Raw genomic sequence first — 20,045 nt, forward strand, 5'->3', positions numbered from 1 at the left:
CCCGTCAATCTCGGCCCAGAGCCGAGTTTTCCTATCACTTTTTTTCTCCCCCTTGGCTGTGCGAAACCTAAGAGCTCACCGCAGACCATAACAAGCAGAGCAGTCTGCGGGAGAATGTGACCGCCAGCATAACCACAAACTCCCGCCAAGCTCGTACTGCTGCGGACAAGGAGGCTTGGGGGCTTTCTTTTTTTCTATCTCTCACTCTCGCTTTTCTGAATTTGGCGGGAGAAAGCAACTCGGACACGTGTCTCGGTTTGACAAGAAAATAAAAAAAAAGGTTAATCGTTATTACATTCCTATTTGTATTTTCCGTGGGATTCATGGACAATCCTACATAAGTGACCTATGAGACATAGTCTGTGAGATAAATAACGACCTTTAAAGCTGCCAAAAGTTAAAAAAAAAAGACAGCGAAGCGCACAAATTCTCACATCTAGGGCAACTTTCGTCAAGAAACACCACTTATGCAGCTTCTTTACGAAGAAAAACGTGCACGTATTTAGTCAACTGTAACGTACTGTGTACGGTCAAAAAAAAAAAAAGAAAGAAAGAAAGAAAGAAAACGCCGAAGGCATCAAGCATTAGGCATCCCGCTTCGCAGCGTGTTAGATATTTCACTGTTAAGACTGCCAACAGCACTCATTCCCTCGTCTCTTCTGCTGAACTTACCAATGAAAAAAAAAATAAAATATATATATATATATATATATATATATATATATATATATATATATATATATATATATATGGGGCGGGAAAGCAGCCATCTCTGCATCGGCGCGGCTGGTCGATGGAGCCAGCGTGGAACGCGATAAGTAACTCTGGCTTCCCTCCTTTTGGGTGCCTCCGCGCCACCGCTGTACGTGTTAGTCTACAGGCTTGTGCTGTTCTTTTCTTCCTATAAACTTAAAAGCCGCGGTCCCGCGCCAGAAAAGTTAGGCCGTTCGTCGAGGCCGAAAGTGGTGCAGTAGCGTTCCCAGATTGCCCCGTATAATAGGAAGACCCAGTGCACGAACGCCTCCTATAGCCCCTGATACGTGTCAGCCACGAACAATAACTCTCCGCGCGGAGCGTAACGTACACTCTCTTCGCAACATATCTAAGTCAATTAACGACCGTGAGCTGTAGCACCGTAAACCTGATTATCTAAAGCTTAGAGGCAAGGAGGAATGCGTTGGGCAGCATTGTTTACGCAAACGTCGTTGCGAGCTGCGCAGCGATTGTAATCCGAGGGTGTGGCACGATACAGGACGCGTTGACCTTCACGAATGACGTACAGACGTTTACACTTCTGTATAAAACACTCGAGGGACGCGTCAAGGGAAACAAGACAATGTGGCATAAACAGTGGTCACGGAGCTTGACACACTCTAACTGTGCGAAGGGGGCAGACAGAGGAAATCATGGAGTCATACAAGTGTTGTGGCATGGTATATCGATGCATTGCTGTTTTACATTACAAGAAAATATTTCGGAGCCCGTTCACTCAATCTTGAAGTTTGAGAGGTCTGCCCGCTCGGATTTTCCTAAATCGTCGACTAGAATTATGAGTTCGAAACACCTCCCCCCGGTACCCAGCGAAACATGTAGGCTGCATTAACATGCATGAGCATCCTTAGTTGAACCTAAGACACATTCGTGACACGTTCTTTTTTATCCATAATACTAAAAAAAACAACTTTCCCACACTCGACCAACGGCCATCCAAATCATTTTGCAGAAATATTGTTTATATATGTAACACCTGAATACTTCATAAGTACTACAGATATCTACTATATTGCGGATATATCAGATAAAAGAAAATTAGATTCTTGGGCCAGAACCACGATATTATTATGAGGCACGCCGTTGTGTATGACTCCTGATTAATTTGACCCCCTGGGGCTCTTTAACGTATACCCGTTAATCCAAGTGCACACGGCATTATTATTATCTCTTTTTTTTTCAGTTTCGTATCGGTTTTGGTATTAAAAACGTCTGCTTTCTGAGAACTTTTCGTGGCCCATCCAGTCGTATTTCACACGTAAAATTTTGGCAGAGTCGAAACTATCTGTCTAAATATGTCGAAACTATATGAAAATATTCTTTTTTACGCGATGCAAAACTTCGTTACACTTGGCCTTTGAGGACGTCAGCAGGCGCGAACGTTAGAGGGTTGCCAGGCTACCAAGCCGTTGAGCTGTTAACTAAAAAAATATACTTAATAAATATCTAGACCACCGACTCACTCACTACTTCTCAGTGGTCATTTGACGCATTGAAGATGCGGTGAGATGCAGATCTGCAGTTCTAAAATGGGGTGACATGACTGCAGCCGTTGCTTTTTAGCACTTTCTTTGCAATGTGTTGTAGACAAAAGCGAATGTCTATTCCCATGTCAACAAAAGCATCTGGACCCCGGGCTCTCAAGACAGAAAAAAATTAAGGAGAATTCCTTGGCGGTCTGAGAAGTAACGCCGGCTTCAGAAGTTTGAAAACCAAAGCGAGTGTGACGTGACCGGCCATCCGGCCTCGTTCGGAGGTCACTGTTATGATGTTTTAGACATTTAGAAAGACAGTGTTCTTTCAATATCCTGTACTTCGAAGTGCAATGTCGCCTACAGAGTTCGACAAAAGACTTTGACATTCGCGGAGTTCTGTTAATAATTTTTGAAAAGGCTGTACACGTTTAAGTTAGATAGGCGAAGAGTGCCTCGCTTGTTTTACTATGGACACTCCAGGCACACTTCTGCCATCGCTGTCGCCGTCGCCGTGATGTTCTGTATAATATCCAAACATGATAACCTCGTTGCCGCGCGCCGTACGCTGTACGTGCGAGTGAAAGCTTGCGAGGGTCTGCCGACGATCGTGGCACAATCTCGGCGCGCGAAACCGATTTGTGACGCAGACAAAGTGCGCGCCCGTGCGGGTCTCATCTTCAACGGAATATGCGATGTAGACAAAGTACACCCAGTGCCGTAGCTTCGTATGCGCTGTGCTTTCGATGTTTAGATCGCGTTGAATCGAGAGACAGCAGGAAGGTCAATTCGCTCGCTGTTGCTACCGCGCTTCCTCACTCCAGCGTTTTGACAGCGAGTCTCCGCGGTCATCGAGCGAGATGCGTTCATGTTTACCTGTGCGTGCGTAACACCATGCTTGTTAATTTAGTTAGTAAGCAAATGTTTGAATGTTTATACGGCCGAAAAAACTAATATCCTTACTTCGTATAGATGTCTACTAATTTGCTATCGCAATCGATGCTTCGCCTTTCGGGCAAAACTGTGATTTTTGTTGTCTATGCTACATGTTTCTTCTTTTTTTGCATGCTCTCCATGCACTGTAAAAAAATTTACGCCTCTAAAAATGAATAGGGTGTCAATTAAGTTACTGTGCACCTTGACTGTTCCTCTTACCTTAAACCTTAAGGTAGCACTGACAAGATAATTAAGACTTTCTTTTGCGGTGCACCTTGACTGTGCACCTTGACTGTTCCTCTTACCTTAAACCTTAAAGTAGCAGTGACAAGATAATTAGGACTTTCCTTTGCGGTGAATGAAGGTCCAAGCCCTGTGAAACGAGCAAAATACTGGCAAACGCTAGAACACTTGAAAAAGTTGTCGCAGTTTCACCTGAAACGCGAAGCATCAATTGCGATGGCAAATTTGTAGAGAGCTATACGGAGTAATGATAGTAGCTTTATCAGCTGTTTAAACTTGGACATGCAGCAGCACCGGCAACACGCAGTACTGTTGTCGACGCCGTCAGCGTTTTGCCCGCGTTCGCACAAAATGCGTGCGGCGTTGGTGACTGTTGCCGGAGCCTCTGATATAAATAGGCACTTGGTGCCGCAGCTAAACGTCGCTGCTTCTCTTCCCTCCCCCTCCCCCCCACGGCCTTTCGTGCGTTGGAAGAAGGCGCGTTTGCTCTTCATATATGGTGATTGTAAAGGAGGAAAGAGACGCCTACTTCTGCAGCCCTTAAGGGAGCACGGCGCAGAACGCGCGTTTGTTCTCCGCCGTGGGTTCACTCCCCGTGAAAGCGCGCGTCCCTCGCGCCGTTTCACTCGCACATACAGCGTTCGGCGGCGCGCGGCGACGATTTCATCTCCATTGACGTCATACGGAACCTCACGGCGACGGCGACGGCGACGGCGACGGCAACGGCGACGGCGACGACGACGGCGACGGTCATTTTTTAACGCGGCAGGAGCGGTGGTATAGTTTCTACAACTTGGAAAATATGTTTCAGCACTGATTTGACTTTCTCGGGTAACACAAACTCCGTGTACCTTGCTAGCGCCTGCGCGTGCGCATTAGGACTAAATAGAGTTGCAGCAGGAACATGCATGCACCATACTGCCACTGCCGTTAGTTATGAATTATGTTTTGTTTTCTTGATGTGAAGGTAAACTTTTTCGCAAAACTTCATTACGATGGAGTAATAAAAGCAATGAGTCGCGATTTTCACAACATAGTCAGCTAACACCGTTTTCTGTTTCAATGGTCGTCGAGAAGATTTACCGTCGTATTCTATAGCACGTATTAAGTGTCATTCGCGTAGAGCATTTAAGACGGCACAAAAGGACACAGATGCCCTACGCGAATGACATTTAATATGACGCCTCAACAAGCCCAACGAGCAACCTTATTAATCTATAGTCCGTTGCCACAATCCTGATATCGGCGCAAGTAAGCTTCATTTTGGCTTCTGAACGGAAACCATGCGTCCTATAAGCCCATTATTGGCGCCTTTTACTTCCATATAGGTGTTTACTTTGTAGAAAAGTGGCTTCAAGCAGTGCGACGCCTATCACAAGTCTGGCTCGTTTCATAGAATTTTCGCGCACAGTATTTATGACGTGAACCCCGGTCGCCCCACGGCAACTTAATACACATATATGAAAATTTTTATTCCTTTCTTTTGTCCACGATATAAAAGACAGTCGTCGCACTCGGTGTTTTTCTTTTTCTTCCCAGTTACGACACGTATAGAGTTCAAAAACGCGATAGGTGACGTTCTTCTATTTTCCAGTTTTTTTCCCGATTTCCAACGTCAATTTGTTTTCGGGCGCAATGCGTAGATTATTAGCGTATACTCCCGATTTCCAACGTCAATTTGTTTTCGGGCGCAATGCGTAGATTATTAGCGTACTACGAGTCTATGTATACAAACTACATCGCTTTATGATGCTCCTCCGTCTGTAAATCTAAAAAAAAATATTCTTTTAAGTGCAGTTGGTGAGAAAAATATCACAAAGGAGCGCGAAATTTAAGCTCGAAAGTCTCTAGACACCACCTCTCTTTCTCCCTCTCTCTCTATTTCCGTGGCTCCTCCGCTAAACTTAGTCCGCTTTCTCGGAGTCTGTAATGCAACCAGTGCTCTAGGCGCTGCACTGCGTGTTCAACTGTCAATACAACTAACCTACCGGTAAGCCCAGCAGCGGTCAGTCCCATTGCCAGCAGCTCGGTGGCGTCACGTGTATCGAGGTTCAGATGGTGTTTGTGCCCGCTTTGGGGGCAACGTTGCAGACATTTCAGAACTACGAAGACTGCACTCGAGTAAACGCACTGCAGACACTGTGGTGGCTGCACTGCAGGCAACACTCGCACAGTACACTCCCCACTGTGTTATAACAGTGAACCTTCGACAAGATCTGCGAGCAGACAGGCCACACTCAGAAGCCGACTCGCTCCTGCACGCTCTCCATAACTACTCTATAGCGGAAACCCCGTTTGAACACGTCTGGAGCCGCCTTAGTCTACCAACAGCAGCGGGGTTGCAACTACAATAAAGACGTTCTGCCGTCTACGTATTTGCTTAACTGTTTGCCTTGCCAGTTTTTTTTTTAACCTCTCGGGATGTATCAATACAGAGTTTCAAAGGAATCAGTCTACGGGGCTGGCAACGAGTGCAGAATTTCGTTCCCCACAAAGGTCTGACTCTTGGTCTTTACGGCGGCACGGCCGATCGGCCACATTGCACGTCAGCAGGAACGGGCGTCTCGAAAGAGGAGTTGAACTTTTCTACCGGAAGCCGTTAAGAGCGGTAAGTGCACACACCGGTCACGCAAGAAAACGGAAGAAAGCGTACACTCGAGATATAACAAGTACCGCAGGAAGAAATGTCGGGGTTTCATTAGTCACTTGCCTCTGTGTGCACAAAATGTGTTGGCAAACCTCACGCGATAGACGTTACAGCCCATAAATGGAGAAGAAAGACACGTTTGCCCGACCTTCAGCATAAACGTCACATGATATTATTGTGGCGAGCTATGCAGCGCAACACCATAACGTTTCTTCGTCGGAGTAGAAAAAAAAAATTGTCGTCATCACATCATCGTCATACTATCGCTGTCGCCGTCGTCGTCGGTTTGCTACTGTCGTCACACACACACACACACTCCCGCCACACACGTAATTGCTCGTCTTGCACAAACAAGTTGGTTCATGTGGTAACGCTTTGCTGGACCCAAAACGATGCTGGATATCCAGGTACCTGCAAAATGCTTCGCATAACATCGATTCCCATAGTGGGTGGGATCTGCAGAATTTTATTGCTTATGTTTCAGTTGCCCTAGAACACAGTTTTCAAGGCTCTGTCATAGTCTCGAATGCGACTCGCGACAAATTGTCGTAGAGCATAAACAAACTCACGCAGAAGCTCCTCTGGGAGTTGTCTAAGTAGTGCGCAAGCATTGTGCCACCTCATCTTTGTTATGAAACTTGATCCGGCCATTACAAACGACAGCGCTGCGGCGACACGAACTGCTGCGGGTGGCGGAGCAAGGTGGTTGGGCGGCCCCAGGTGCGCTGATGACGTACCGATCATTATATGCCGTTATCGCGCTTCAACGCCTTATCCACCCGCGTCGAACCGTGATCGTCGTTATCAACCGTGATCAACGGCACTCCGGCGGCGGCTGCGTAGGGCGCGGCTGCGCGGCCCCTACGTTGAAAGCGATTTAGGATGGGGACAGAGAGCGCCGAGTGCTGATAGCTTCGTGTTTGCGCTGTGTTCTCGCCGCTTAGTTCGCGTTGAAGCGAGAGGTAGCACGAAAGTCAATTCTCTCGCAGAAGCTGCCGCACTTTTTTTGTTTCATACATTTCTTTCTTTATAACACTGCGGCGTATGGGGCGGCCGCACGGGTCCTATCTTCAAAGCGATCTGCGCCGGGTAATGATAGCTTTGTAAGCGCTGTGTTCTCGCCGCTTTTGTATCGCGTGTTGGACGGACGAACGGGTTTCCTCGTTGGGTAGGCATAGAAATGCTTACGCATTTAAAAAGTGCAAAATAGACTCCTGGCCGAGAACGAAGCTGTGTAAATGTAAGCTGTCAAGCCCGACAAAGTCGTGTCGTCGGCCGCGCACTTCTGAATTTGCAGAATGCAAATTTTGCTTCCTCGAACTTTGGCGCCATTTGCATCAGTTTTCATGTTCTCATTTTTTTTGTCCCTCTCTGTGTGTCCTCTGCCTCGCTTACCGAATGATATATGTATATCTTTAATACAGCTGACCACTGTCTAGGACGTTCTCGTGAGCAGCTGACTGAACGGGCCATTGTTATAGCAACACGAAGTGACAAAGCTGGCAGCAAGATCTAATCTCAGTGACCCCTGCGGCTCGCCTCCACATCTGGCCTGACATCTCTCGTCGAAAGATCGAACACCGTGCCCTTCTCGGTCGTCGCTTCGGTGATTACTGCGCGTCAACCGCGACATTTCGACGCCGACGTCGCTCAATCATAAAGGCGCAAATGTTACCTGCCTCTCTCTACAGCAGCGGGAGCGCGGTTATTCCCCCCTTCCTTCCTCCAGCGATCTCAGGCATAGGTGGCAACAGCGGCAATACTAACATTGCCACCTGCGGCACACGTTAACAACGAGCCCTTCGCGCTTATCAGCACCTAGAGAAATGTTCACTCCCACCTGTGAAGCTAAAAGCAGTTTTCGCTTTCTCACGCCACCTGTTTCGTAGCGGTGACCTTATGAAGTCTTTCAGCCATGGAGGAATAAAGTGCGAAAGAAAGCGGGAGGAAGCGTGACGACAGGCAGCTTAGCTATCGTCGGCAAGGCAACCTCCTCTGGCGCCTCCTCTTCCTTCCTTTAGGGCAATAGGCCTTGCGTGGCGTTGCCGAATTTTTCAAGGCATGGTTTGGTTCGTGGTAGCTTTTAGAGGGGACGCCCGCGGCTCTATACTTCCCCGAATACTATCCGCGCGCTCCGCAGCGAGTGGCAGCAGAAAATTAGTGCTTGCCGATCACGTGGTGAGGGTCTATTTCTTTCCTTCGTATATTTTTATCACTAAGATTCACAATCGGCACGTGACGCTCTCGTCTAGGATTCTTTTTTTTTTCTTTTGTTCTCGCATTGCATCGACTTCTGCGTTAACATCACGTGAATTCATTTTAATGGCGGCCAGGGGGCTTGCGGCGATTAAATGACGACAAGCAAGATACATATGTGAACGAATGAATGAATCTGTCAAACGGGCAAATCGGACCGGCTGTCCCCATACTGGCGCGAAATGAAAAGGAGAGAGATGAGGCTATAGAAGAAGAAGCAACATACAAAGCTGCGATTCCGGGAAACTGACTGAACTATGACGAAGTAAGTAAACAAAAAGTACAAGACAGTTACATGCGTGGATACAGGCTCAGAACACGCAGAAAAAGGACAGTGCGAGATGAGAGAGAGAGAGAGAAGTGACAAGGAAAAATGCAGCGTCATTCAGTTGCTCGACAAAGATTGATTCAACCGCTTTACGGGCTGCCATGAAATGTGAGGCGTTTTGCCTACCAACACAGAAGACATACATTGAGAAAACGTGAAGATCCAAAGGCTCTCTATCGTACTTTAGGCTCATTGCACTAGAGCAACTAGAAGACCAACATCTTGACCGCCTGGTAGCAAAAGGTGCGAAACTAATTTTAGATGTTCTAACCTCACAAACAATTCCTTCTTCTTGCAGCTGAATTGTCTGTTCATTTCTTCTTTTTTTCCGAACAAGAAAAATCAGGCAATAAGATGTTGGTTGGGTATAGGAAAATCCTATCGATTGATTGTCTAGCCGTACTTATAAAGACGCACAGGGTTTCTCTAGATGGGTACAAACATACGATGGCTATTTTCATATTGTCCCATTGTAGTGACGGTGAAGACCCCGACAATTAAAAAAAAAAAAAAGCTGTGAGCCACGAAGCCAACTTTTTATTGGGTGAACTCGTGCCAAGAAAAACAAGTGACACTCAAAGCAGTCAAAGCACAACGATAGCTGGCAGCACACTCGTCGATCATCGAAATCTAATCGACGGGTCAGACGCGTTCGGCTGTGTGTACCTGATTCATCTTACATGCCAGCGTAATCGCTGTTGCACGCGCACATTCTATAAAGTACACAACTATGCACGTCGCGCACGAACTCTGATTACGCAAGGTTCGTCGACAACACAGACAACAGATAGAATCGGCGACAACATTCGAGAAAGTTCCGATACATAAAGGCACATCTTGGGCCGAGCGATAACTTTAACATTTGTTAGGAGGTGAAAAGCCATCCCCGGTAAAAAAAAAAAGGATAAACAATGCACGCGTGCCAATATCTTTCATTTTTCTCTATTTATCTTTTTTATCCCTATTTATCCTTTTCTTCCTGCTTTTTTTTCTTTTTTTTTTGTACAGAAAAACCCCGATGGCATTGCCCAGTTACGGCGACTCGAAGACATTGACTCATGAGCAGCTCGCAGGAGAGGGTCGTTTACTCTAACCAGTTATTTCTTTCTCTTATTTCTAACGTACCGCAATGCGCGGTCGCCAGGCATTCGCAGGGCGTGTCTGTATTTTTTTAATTTTTTTATTTATATATTGTTACGTTATATTTTATATTAACAATGCAGGCACGTCATGATCTCTTGGGCAAAAGGGGTCATTAGATAGTCACCTGATTATAGGCATATGAACATATGCATTTTTCAGTCGCAATGGCATTCATACCTCCTCAGGAGATCTGAGTTCAAGTGCGGTATAGTTCGAACATTTTCGGAGTTCGACAATTCTGCCACTCCTTGAACATTAATATACGACGAAAAATGAAAAAAAGGGTGAATTCTACTCAAAATGACGAAAAGCAGCAATGGCTCTTCGTCATTCTCAGGAGAATTGACCTTTTTTTTCATTGATCAACATGTTGATCAACATAGCAAAAGCTGTCTGCCTGAACCATAGTGTGTCGCCTGTCACCGATACAAACATGAAATTTTGTTTCGTTGTTCGTATGTTTCTTTTTTTTTTTTTTGCAGAAGAACACGAGTACAGCGTTTGTCGAAAGCAACGAAATCACTAGGAACAGGACTGTTGCCATATATATATATATATATATATATATATATATATTGTGGGCATTTATTGTGCACTTCTTCATCATATGTACATTATCATCATCATGCGTGTGCTCCTCATCTTCATCGCGCGTGCGGGCGCATCATCATCAGCGTGGACTGTCGAAGGCTGTTCAGGCTGGTTGTGGACGCCGCCCTTCTTCGCCGTGTCGTCTCTCGGGCTCAATAAAGGTCCGACCTGACTGTGACGTCACAATATATATATATATATATATATATATATATATATATATATATATATATATATATATATATATATATAGGAAGAGAGGGCAGCCAGAGTCTCGCCCGGTTGACTACCCTTTTGTCAGAACCTTTTGATGATGTTACCCGGCTCTCTTCGACGTTCACGAGGCTCTATCATCACCCATATTGTCCCTCTCATCAATTGGAAAATTCTCTCCTATTTTCGAGAAAGCTTTGATGTTGCTAAACGCTGGCTGCGTCTTGTTTCGCACGTGGAACTCTTGATGACTTTCGTGGAACTAATACATGTCGTGTCGCACTGATTGGGCGTTGAAGGTTGACGTTCCAAGGTGGAGCATTAAAACTTTTCTTCTGATTTTGTTGTTCCTTCCGAATACATCCTGTGTTTAAAACTGCCTCCCTTGAAACATTGTACTTATTAATGACATTTCCCGTTTTATTACGGTATTACTAGATTTGCTGAGCGTCCACTAAATACCTACCATAAGCTCTTGAATAAAAAAAAATTCCCATCGCTGTTACCGTGTTCAGTGTCAGCCTGTATAACATTGTTTATTTGTATCAACTACGTTTGCGTTGTATTGGACCTGTGTCTCCTCCCCTTGTACTATGCTGTAGGGCACTGAGTGGAATTCTGCCTATGTCTGTTTGTTTGATTGTTTGCTTGTTTTCATTGAAAAAGGATCCGTCACGTAGTAAGCAAAAAGAAAAGATTGAAGATCGAAGCATTTCATGTTGAAGTCACCTAGTACAGACTGGGAGGCCAGAGCGAGCTAAGCTAAAGGCGACCTCTCTGCCTCTATGTGAGAAAGCATCTTTATCTCTCTAATCTATTTCGCGTGGAAAAAGCATCTTAATCCAGAACTGCATCGAGAACACGTCGTTACAAGCGGGTATTAAAATGTAATGAGACGTATGCGTTGTTGGAATGGAAATTTTCGGAATAAACGGAACTCGGGAGGTCAAAGCTGAACCAGAGCCTCCCCTTCCACGCCCATCCCTTCCTCATTACGGCGTCTTTGATATAGTCCGTATGTACCTTTCTACAGGAAGTTAAACCCGATCACTAAGAATTAATAAAAAACGGTCTGACACTGACACTATAGAAGTCACCATGCAATTTCCAATAACTCAAATGCACGCAGAAATAAAAATAATAATAATAAACATTCGTATGCTGATGTAGGAACATACACTCACGCGCTACAGTCGTTAATAATATGTTTAGAAGTCTTTAATGAAGGTTATTATTTGCCATGTCATCAAGGTCGTCCTCCAGGGAAAATGTTGTTCTTCCAAAATTCATTTTTCCCCTCGTTCTGTGCACTGTTAGCACATAGTTAACGGTGGTCCGTGATTGCTCCTTTTGTTCTTAAAATTCTATTTAGACAGAAAAAACCCGTCGTAGCAACTGCGGGAGAACTAAAACTAAATTAAGCAAGCTGCTTTGAAAGATCACTTGAGCACTAGAACCATTCATACTATTACTCTCTGAGAGCATATATTTAATCTCGCAACGTTTCCCCGCACGAAATGACATACACAAACATGGTTCATGTGCAGATGTATTCAGCTGGTCAGTCAGCGTACAATTTATTTCGGCTAGTGAGATTTTTCCGAAACGTTTCTCTAGCGATCGCCTCGCGAAGGCTAAGCGCTCTCAATTCGCACGTAAGCGTCATATCAGGTGGGAAAGAAAGGCCCTGCCAAACGAGGCTTTGCTTCGCGCGCGATGACGCCCGAATCGCCCCCCACAACAACGGTCCACCCGAGCGCACCTGCACGCATTGTTTCTCCAGCAGACTCACCCGAGCTTCTCGTTGATTGTCGACGGCACCAGGTGGCACGAATGGACGGAAATCACGTGACCTCCCGCGTCACCACCGCACGATGCGCTCCTCTGCAACCTCAACACACCCATCGCCTCGAGTCTACGAACCTGGCACGCATTCGCAGCACCCGAAAAAAAAAAAGGAGTACGACCACTCTCACCGCACCGAACGCAGGAGTATATATCGCCGCCGTGTAACTCTCTGCAGACTGCGCCCTCAGCGACTCTCCCAGAGCGGCTCCTCGAGAAGCGGTCTCCGTCAAGGAGCAGCCGCAGCTTTAAGGCGACAACCCAGCCAGCCGGCCGCGCATACGACAAGCGACGGTTGCGAGTGTCCACGACGACTCGTCGCTGTCGTCTCCGCACAGACTCGCTGCTCCCACTGTGGAGCGTGCGAAGCAGCTCCGCGCCGCGCGGCCGACCCCTGGCCTGGCCCACTGGCTGTCTTCGACATTCACGAGGCGCTATCCATCCTCACCCATATCGTCACCCTCGTCAATTGTTAAATTCTCTTTTACGTTTTTTTTTCATTTTTTTTTTTACTTTTGTTTATTTATTGCTCCGCGAGCAACGTCAGCGAGATCCCACTTGCGGCGTCCAGGGAGCGGCGCAAGTCGTTATCCTCCTGGCGGCTGTTCTCCCTCGCCCACCGGGCCCTCCTCTCCACGTGTGCAGCTGCGCGTCGCACCGTTCCGTGCGTAAAAGGCAAGACTCGCTGCATTGTTTTCGCTGCCTCTACCAGCCTCGCCCACCGCCCGCCCATGCTTTCTTTCGTCACCATTTTGCCTTGGCCTGCATTAAACCTATATAGCCCCGGCTGAGGATGTCTACGCGGATGCGAGTGCTTAAACGTGGACTCGGAATAGCTTTGTAATCATTCTATTGCAGGGAGAAAGTGCGTGCGCGTTGGCAAGCGTGGTTCGCGTCTGACCGTAAGTCTATGTACTGTAGCAGACGAACGGGTAAGATGCTGGCTTCTCTTCCGTACCCTGGCCCTTATCCATTGTTTTCAAATCGGTCTTGCGATCACGGGAAAAGCGTCAAGGCTTTTTTTCTGACGCCGCCCCTTCGGACCTTCTCTACAAGGACATGTCTTTTGGTCAGTATGTAGTAGGTTTGAAAAGTTACAAGTTAAAAGTTGAGACATGGGGTGTATACGTGTGGTTAAATGGGGTACAAGTGGAAAAAGTTCAATACAGCACGCCTCCCACTACATCCTTTCCCTTAACCGGAAATAAGAACACCGCAGATGCTACACTTTGACCATATGGATCTAGCATACTATTAGATCAATGACCAAATGTTCGCGGCATGCTGCTCCAATTAAAACGCACATGTCTACATGGATGCGTAAGGAATAACGAATAAGTGAAACGGTGATGTGCGGGCAGAGCTCTATACGTAAAGTTTTCTAAGGTACCAGAACTTTCCGAAGTATTGTTTCCGTAAGAGTTTTCCAGAGTTCCTTCAGAAAAGGAAGCCCGAAAAACACGCAAGCCGTTTTATTGCGACAATTTATTCCGCACATTTGCCCCATTTAAGAAGTGAGACAGTTCTTGCTTAACGTTAAATACGGCGAAGGAAGCACTTATTTTCAGGAAGGAAATTCCTTTCGCATACGCCAGCGAGGGCAAGGTACTCGATAATGTCGCGAAGCGGGATTGTCGTCCTTTGAAAGCCGCGCAATAGGTTACGATTCGCACGTGTTTCCAAGGTTTTACTATTTGAGCAGCACAAATGACTCTCAAGCAGATGCGTCTCATGTGGCTCGTTTGGCAACAACCACTCGGCTCATTATGTGCCGAAACAAAGCCTTGGCACGATGTGTCAATAGTTTTGTTTGCATAAAACTTGACTCGAGCGGGTCGCGAATCAGAAGTCCAGCTTACATGCACAGCCCGACTCTACAGTGCTTACATTCTTTTGCCAATCAAATTGGGCGAGTCAACGCATCCTTATGCCGGTGGTTTGACAGAACTCCACTCGATGTTCGCTCAACACGCCTGGCCAGCGTTTACAAAAACCCGACGACCAGATTTCGACTCGACCCGACTTTATCAGTTTCATGTAAATCTAGAGCAGGGCCAGTGTCAAATGAACTGCAGAAAACAGTTTTCGTGCATTCTACGCAGAAACGACATCGAATTTAAAAGAAGCAAGGGACTGCATTTCAAGTGGTCACGCAGAAACAGTCCTAGGCGGCTGCTAGTTAATGACGATTTCGTCCTCCCTCATTCGAGCCCGCCGTAGGAGCCCATCAGCGTTAAGCGAGAAAGAAAAGTCATAAGGGAAAGGCAGGGAGGTTAACCAAGGCTGAGCCCGGTAGGCTACCCTGCACTGGGGAAGGGGGAAAAGGAATTGAAAGAGGAGAAGGAAGAGAGAAGTTCACACCTTGCACATTTACACAGTCAAGCGTTGATCGCTGAGTTTCGTCGCAGGCGGTCATACACCATCAGCGTTAGCGCGGTGAAGATGACTATGGGCAAACACAATAGTATTGTAACATGTGGGAATCGGTTTCGAATTCCGTTTTCACCATGGTTATTTGCCATAACCCTTAATGAAGGCCACGTGACGATCCGAGTTATGCCCATGCAACAATTCCCAAAAATTCCACAACGTTTATCACACAGATTTCCCTGTAAACGTTAACTGCTTCGAAGCAGAAGCTTCAGTGCAAAAGATTAAATGGAAGTTTCTCTCGCCCCTCCCGTTCATTTAGATTTTGCAACGTCGAACTCGATCCCCAATTGCTTCCTCGGTTTCACTCATCAACGATCGCTGTCCGTTCTGCGTAGCAGCACTTAACACAGTTCCTCTGGCCCAAGCATGTACGCGCACATCGGAACTCGGAAGGGAAATACATAGAAAGAAAAAAGAAAAAAAAAGCAATCCGCAAAGCGGCACAGATGAACCTGTCGGCTTCGCGGTCGGCCGAGCAAAGGTCGGGGACGTGGGAGCAAAAGTCTCTGGAGCAAGAGAGCAGGAGAGCAACCACCGACGAGGCAGCACCGGCGGGGAGGGTAGGGAGTGTTGAAGACGCGGCCTTTCGAACGAGACGGGCAACCCTAATGCCCTTCGAGTTGCCGCACCGGCTTTGGCGGAGCCCAAGCGGCGGTCACGAGAGAGAGTAAGGGGGGGATCTCTGCTCCCTATAGCCGCGGTGTCGGAGCCACCTGTCCGATTCCCACGGCTGCGCTCTTTCGCGCAAGGGGGGGACTCCAGTTGTTGTTGCTGCTGCTACAGACTGCCTCGGCCGTGGCTGCTTGCGTCTGTTGTTCTCTCTCGCCGAGTGTGGTGACTTCTTCTGCCCTGCCCTCTCTATTACGCCTTTCGCGCTCCTTCCTCTGTCATTTCGGCCAGGTCGCCCCTTCAATTCTCTGAGCGGCCCATTCTTTCCCGCGTCAACGTGACGGGTCTGTATAGCTTTGCGCTTTTTGTCGGCCGACTCCCATTTGTAGGCCCGTCACAGCTATTGACCGCGCGTTTCTCCCCCTGCGTTATCCGGAGTGCTTCAATCATATCAAATTGGAGGGAAAGGAAGCCAGCGCTGAACGCAGAACACAAAGAGGTCACAACACGACGAGTTCCGTCGTGTCCTGCTTGTTTGTTTACAGTTCTTGCAGTTGCTTTTCTTTCAGTTTATGCGAGATAACGTCAGAATTAGGGCACGTCCGTTGACTAAATGTATTTATTCCTGTCAGATTGTACAATATGCCCGTTCTTTTGGAATAAAGAAGTCGTTGGAAGTCAGCGCTGTGCGCGCCCTTTTCTTTGGGCCCTGTCCTGCGTTGCGTCGTTCAAAATTATAAGATTAGGCGCCCTTCCTATGTATCTCGTGTTTATGCATTCGTCCTCCTTAGCTATGTTTCAATATCGAATCACTCACGAACTGGCCTGGCTATCTCCCTTATTCAATCAGATTATACGCAAAACTAGACCCTCCGATTGGATGAGAATGACGACGCGGGCTGCAGCTGGTACGAATTGGAGTCGAAAGCAGCCTGAAATTAAGCACGGGACGAAGGAAGAAGACTGACACGGAGATGAACTGCGAATAACGTTTTTACCGCTATTTTGGACGCTAATTCTGTCAACGAGGTTCCTGACTGACCAAAAGCGCGACAGGGCGAATGCTACCTGTGGGCAAAACAAGTGACCATACATGGCTGAGCATAAAATATTGGTTCATTTTATCGAATTCCAGAACAAGATTAGTGGTGCTTTATTGTTCATATAAACACGCACGCACGAACACACACACATGCTTAGTAAGTAAAACGAACGCATCCCTTTTGTTGGTTTTTACGTCTTTATTCAATCGCTGCGCAGCGAACGAGACTTCCGAACTGTTTTTCTATTTTCAATCGACTGGCCACGCACGTTTGCGAACATTACATTATGGCCGGTACTCGCTTAGATCTACTAATTTTACCATCCTTTACTCACATACCATTTTTTTTTCTGCAGAAGCCGGCGGCAATATTTTTGCTAACGTTTAAAACTTCATCCAATTGAATCAATGTTCATCTGAACTGCAGAGCTCAATATCTCTCTAAACAGACCGACATATCAGTAGGCAGGGACTCTCTGAGTATTATCGATTTTGTCTGTTGAGTCAGACGCCTTGCCCCCCCCCCCCCCCCCCCGGTTTTTTTTTTTTTTTTTTTTTTTTCTCTGAGCGCTCGTTCGACGCAGCGCTAAACTCAATTTAAGTGTCCGTTCAACCTTACGAGTGCAAACATGGAGAAGATTGTTGTGCCGATTCAAAAGCAATTTCGGCCACGAGAAGCACACGTTGAACTTAGGAATTATTCGCTTCTCTCTTCTATATATAAGAGACGTGCTACCTCGCGGTCCAGATAAATAAATAAATAAATAAATAAATAAATAAATAAATAAATAAATAAATAATAATAAATAAATACTAGATAGCCGAGTTGCCGGAGGATGCTTAGTCGATATTATCTTTCAAGAATAACCTGTAAATTTTATCTGATCAGGTTATTCTTGAAAGAAATATCGATTAAGCATCCTCCGGCAACTCGGCTATCTGATCGTTAAAGAACCCCAGGTGGTCAAAATTAATCCGGAGCCCTCCACTACGGCGTGCCTCATAATCAGAACTGGTTTTGGCACGTAATATCCCAGAAAGAAGAAGAGAATTTTATCTGATCATAGGAGTTGATAAATTTTTCCTTTACTTTTTTAAACTTGGTGATTGATAGATGTGATTACACGTAATAGACATGCCGTGACACCATAGTAACATTCCCAAAATAGAGGAGGAAGTTTTGAGGGCACAACTTTTAAGAATAAGCAATTGCTGTCATTGAAATAAAGAAAATAAAAATTTCATTTTTTTTCTTTTCGTTACTCGATTCATATTAGGCGTGATATCACGTTTACTTGACATCACAGTGTGTTTTAAGGCGTTAGTGCGTTTAACTTACGCGATAGCACAATCTGGCTGTATAGCGTTATTTCGCACGTGAGCATAGGTGTGACTATATGTCCGAATAGAATTGTGAGAAGCAGCTGCCCACGCTTATGTTCTTACTTTTTTTTATTTATCTTTCCAGTTTTATCCGTGGCGTCAAAATCAAGATACTCGTTTCATATCCGCCTCCTTCGCCGTCAGCGGCACTGGCTAGCACTACGGGGGTTAATATTGCATATACATACAGAAATACGCAAGTTCGGCTCCCACCTGCGGTAATTTAACTTTCCATCCACTTTCATTTACTTCTACCTTATTATTTCTACATTCTAGTTAGAGATAACAATCAACTTCCCCAACACTTTCCCGGGCTTCAATGGCTGTTTCTTCAAATTATTGTAACTATAGCAAAAAATCGAGCCCCTTCAATGCCCCCTTCACTCTATTCAGGCCGGAAAGACGAAGAAAATAAGTACCTAGTTCTACATAAAATTACACCAAAAAGCAAAGCGTGTAACACGATATTCGTCGTGTGTCATAAAAGGAGAGTTGAGCGCTATTTGCATCTGATGTATAACACGAATAAAACGCGATAAAGAACGAAAAAATATATATAAGCATAACGCATAAGAGCAACTGCGTCTTTCACGACACCGCATTGCCGATGCCGCGCACGTATGGCTCGTAATGTCACGCCGCTCGGCCCTCGACACACCGTCGAAGAGAGCGACGATGAAACGACGTGTACGTCGCATTACTGTCCGAAGAGCCGCATCGAGCGCGCCACTTTTTTTTTTTTTTTCGACCGAGCCTCCTTGAGCAAATTTCGCGAGCAGGAAAGATGCTGCAATTAGGGACACCTTGCTTCTGTCTCGACGAAGAGCCGTCCTTCAACTCAAACGCGCGTGATAAGATAAAAAAAAACAGACTTGATTGTTACTGTCGCCCCCCCTTCTACCTTTCGGCTTTGATTTTTTTATGCCCTTAGCGTAGTTTTTTTTTAATCCATAAGCATTTATCCCAACGAGAAACCTGTCCGTCCATTACGTAAGACGAATGCAATGGCTCATACACCCGTATAAGGCTGAGAGTACAAGCGCTCACCAAAGTGAAGCGAACAGTGCATACATTCATTGAAATCACCCATGCAACGCACATAACAGCATACGTTTCAATGAAGAGCAAGCTCAAAACAAGCATCCGAACCACCAATAAAGCATTGCACACAACCCTCAGTAGTTGTAGTGGTGGTTTTGCAACAGGTTAGCTGGACATCCACTGTTTCAGGTAGATAACGACCGATAAGGGCTTATAAGGGTCGGTCGAGTCCGATAAGCGTGATAACCACCGATAAGGATTGATAAAGGTCGGATATAGTCCAATAAGGTTGATAAAGGCCGATAAAGCTTGATAAGTGTTTATGCTGGTCGGATGAAGTTTGATAAGATTGATAATGACACCGCGCTGCGTGGAGATGAGCAAGTGGCACAATGCTTACAATGCTTACGCATACTTAGACAACTCCGGTGGAGTTTCTGCCTGAATTTTCATTTTATTTTTATTTACACCCCCCGAGTTCTGGTACGGCGGTTGTGAGCGTGCAGAAAAAAAAAGGAGGCGAGAGAATGATCTTTACAGTTTAACAACAGCGCTAAAAGGCGAATAAGGCCATGAGTTAAGCGATGACACGCATCTTGCGAGTGCATACAAGGTATTATGTGCACACAGGCCATCAAAGCATGATCCTATATACGTACGCAAACTTTTGAGAACACCCCGAATATTTCTAACTGTCGCCCATGCACACTTGACCCGTCATTGAAGCTGAAAGTGCCATGACACCTCTCCCGCAGTTACGCGGCTTTACTATGCTGCCTCTGGCGAGCGATGCCTTCTACCAACGCCTAGTAATTTCTTACTGGAATGGCAGACACGCTTCGCAGGATTACGAAGCAACGAGGGCGTTACTTCATTATATGAGTTCAACTGGCACGGCCGCTGGATAAAAGCACAGTCTGCTTTTTATCCAGCAGCCGTGCAACCGGTCTCAGTGACCGACTGTAGACGCTGCTAGTGCTTCCCTCACTCCCTAGCCTTTCTTTCTTCCTTTCTTTCTTTCTTCTTTCTTTCTTTCTTTCCATCCATTCAACCCCTTCACCCGGCGACTGCTTCCTACTTTTTGCTTTCTTC

The 20,045-nt window shown here is 46.1% G+C and overlaps 1 protein-coding gene across 5 annotated transcripts in view; it reads right to left on the reverse strand.

Moving 5' to 3' along the window:
• LOC119450539 (vesicular glutamate transporter 1) overlaps positions 1-20,045 on the reverse strand; it is a 223,390-nt gene that overhangs the window by 184,688 nt on the left and 18,657 nt on the right. For 4 of the 5 annotated variants that reach the window (XM_049665942.1, XM_049665941.1, XM_049665940.1 and 1 more), the window contains exon 1: positions 12,393-12,931. The exons of the other annotated variant lie outside the window; for it this stretch is intronic. In XM_049665942.1, coding sequence (XP_049521899.1) covers positions 12,393-12,505 — 113 coding nt within the window. In that variant the 5' untranslated portion in view covers positions 12,506-12,931. Of the gene's footprint in view, positions 1-12,392; positions 12,932-20,045 lie in introns of those variants that run through there. 5 annotated transcript variants of the gene reach the window in all.

The sequence above is a fragment of the Dermacentor silvarum genome, chromosome 4, assembly GCF_013339745.2.
Source record: "Dermacentor silvarum isolate Dsil-2018 chromosome 4, BIME_Dsil_1.4, whole genome shotgun sequence".
Lineage (NCBI taxonomy): Eukaryota > Metazoa > Arthropoda > Arachnida > Ixodida > Ixodidae > Dermacentor > Dermacentor silvarum.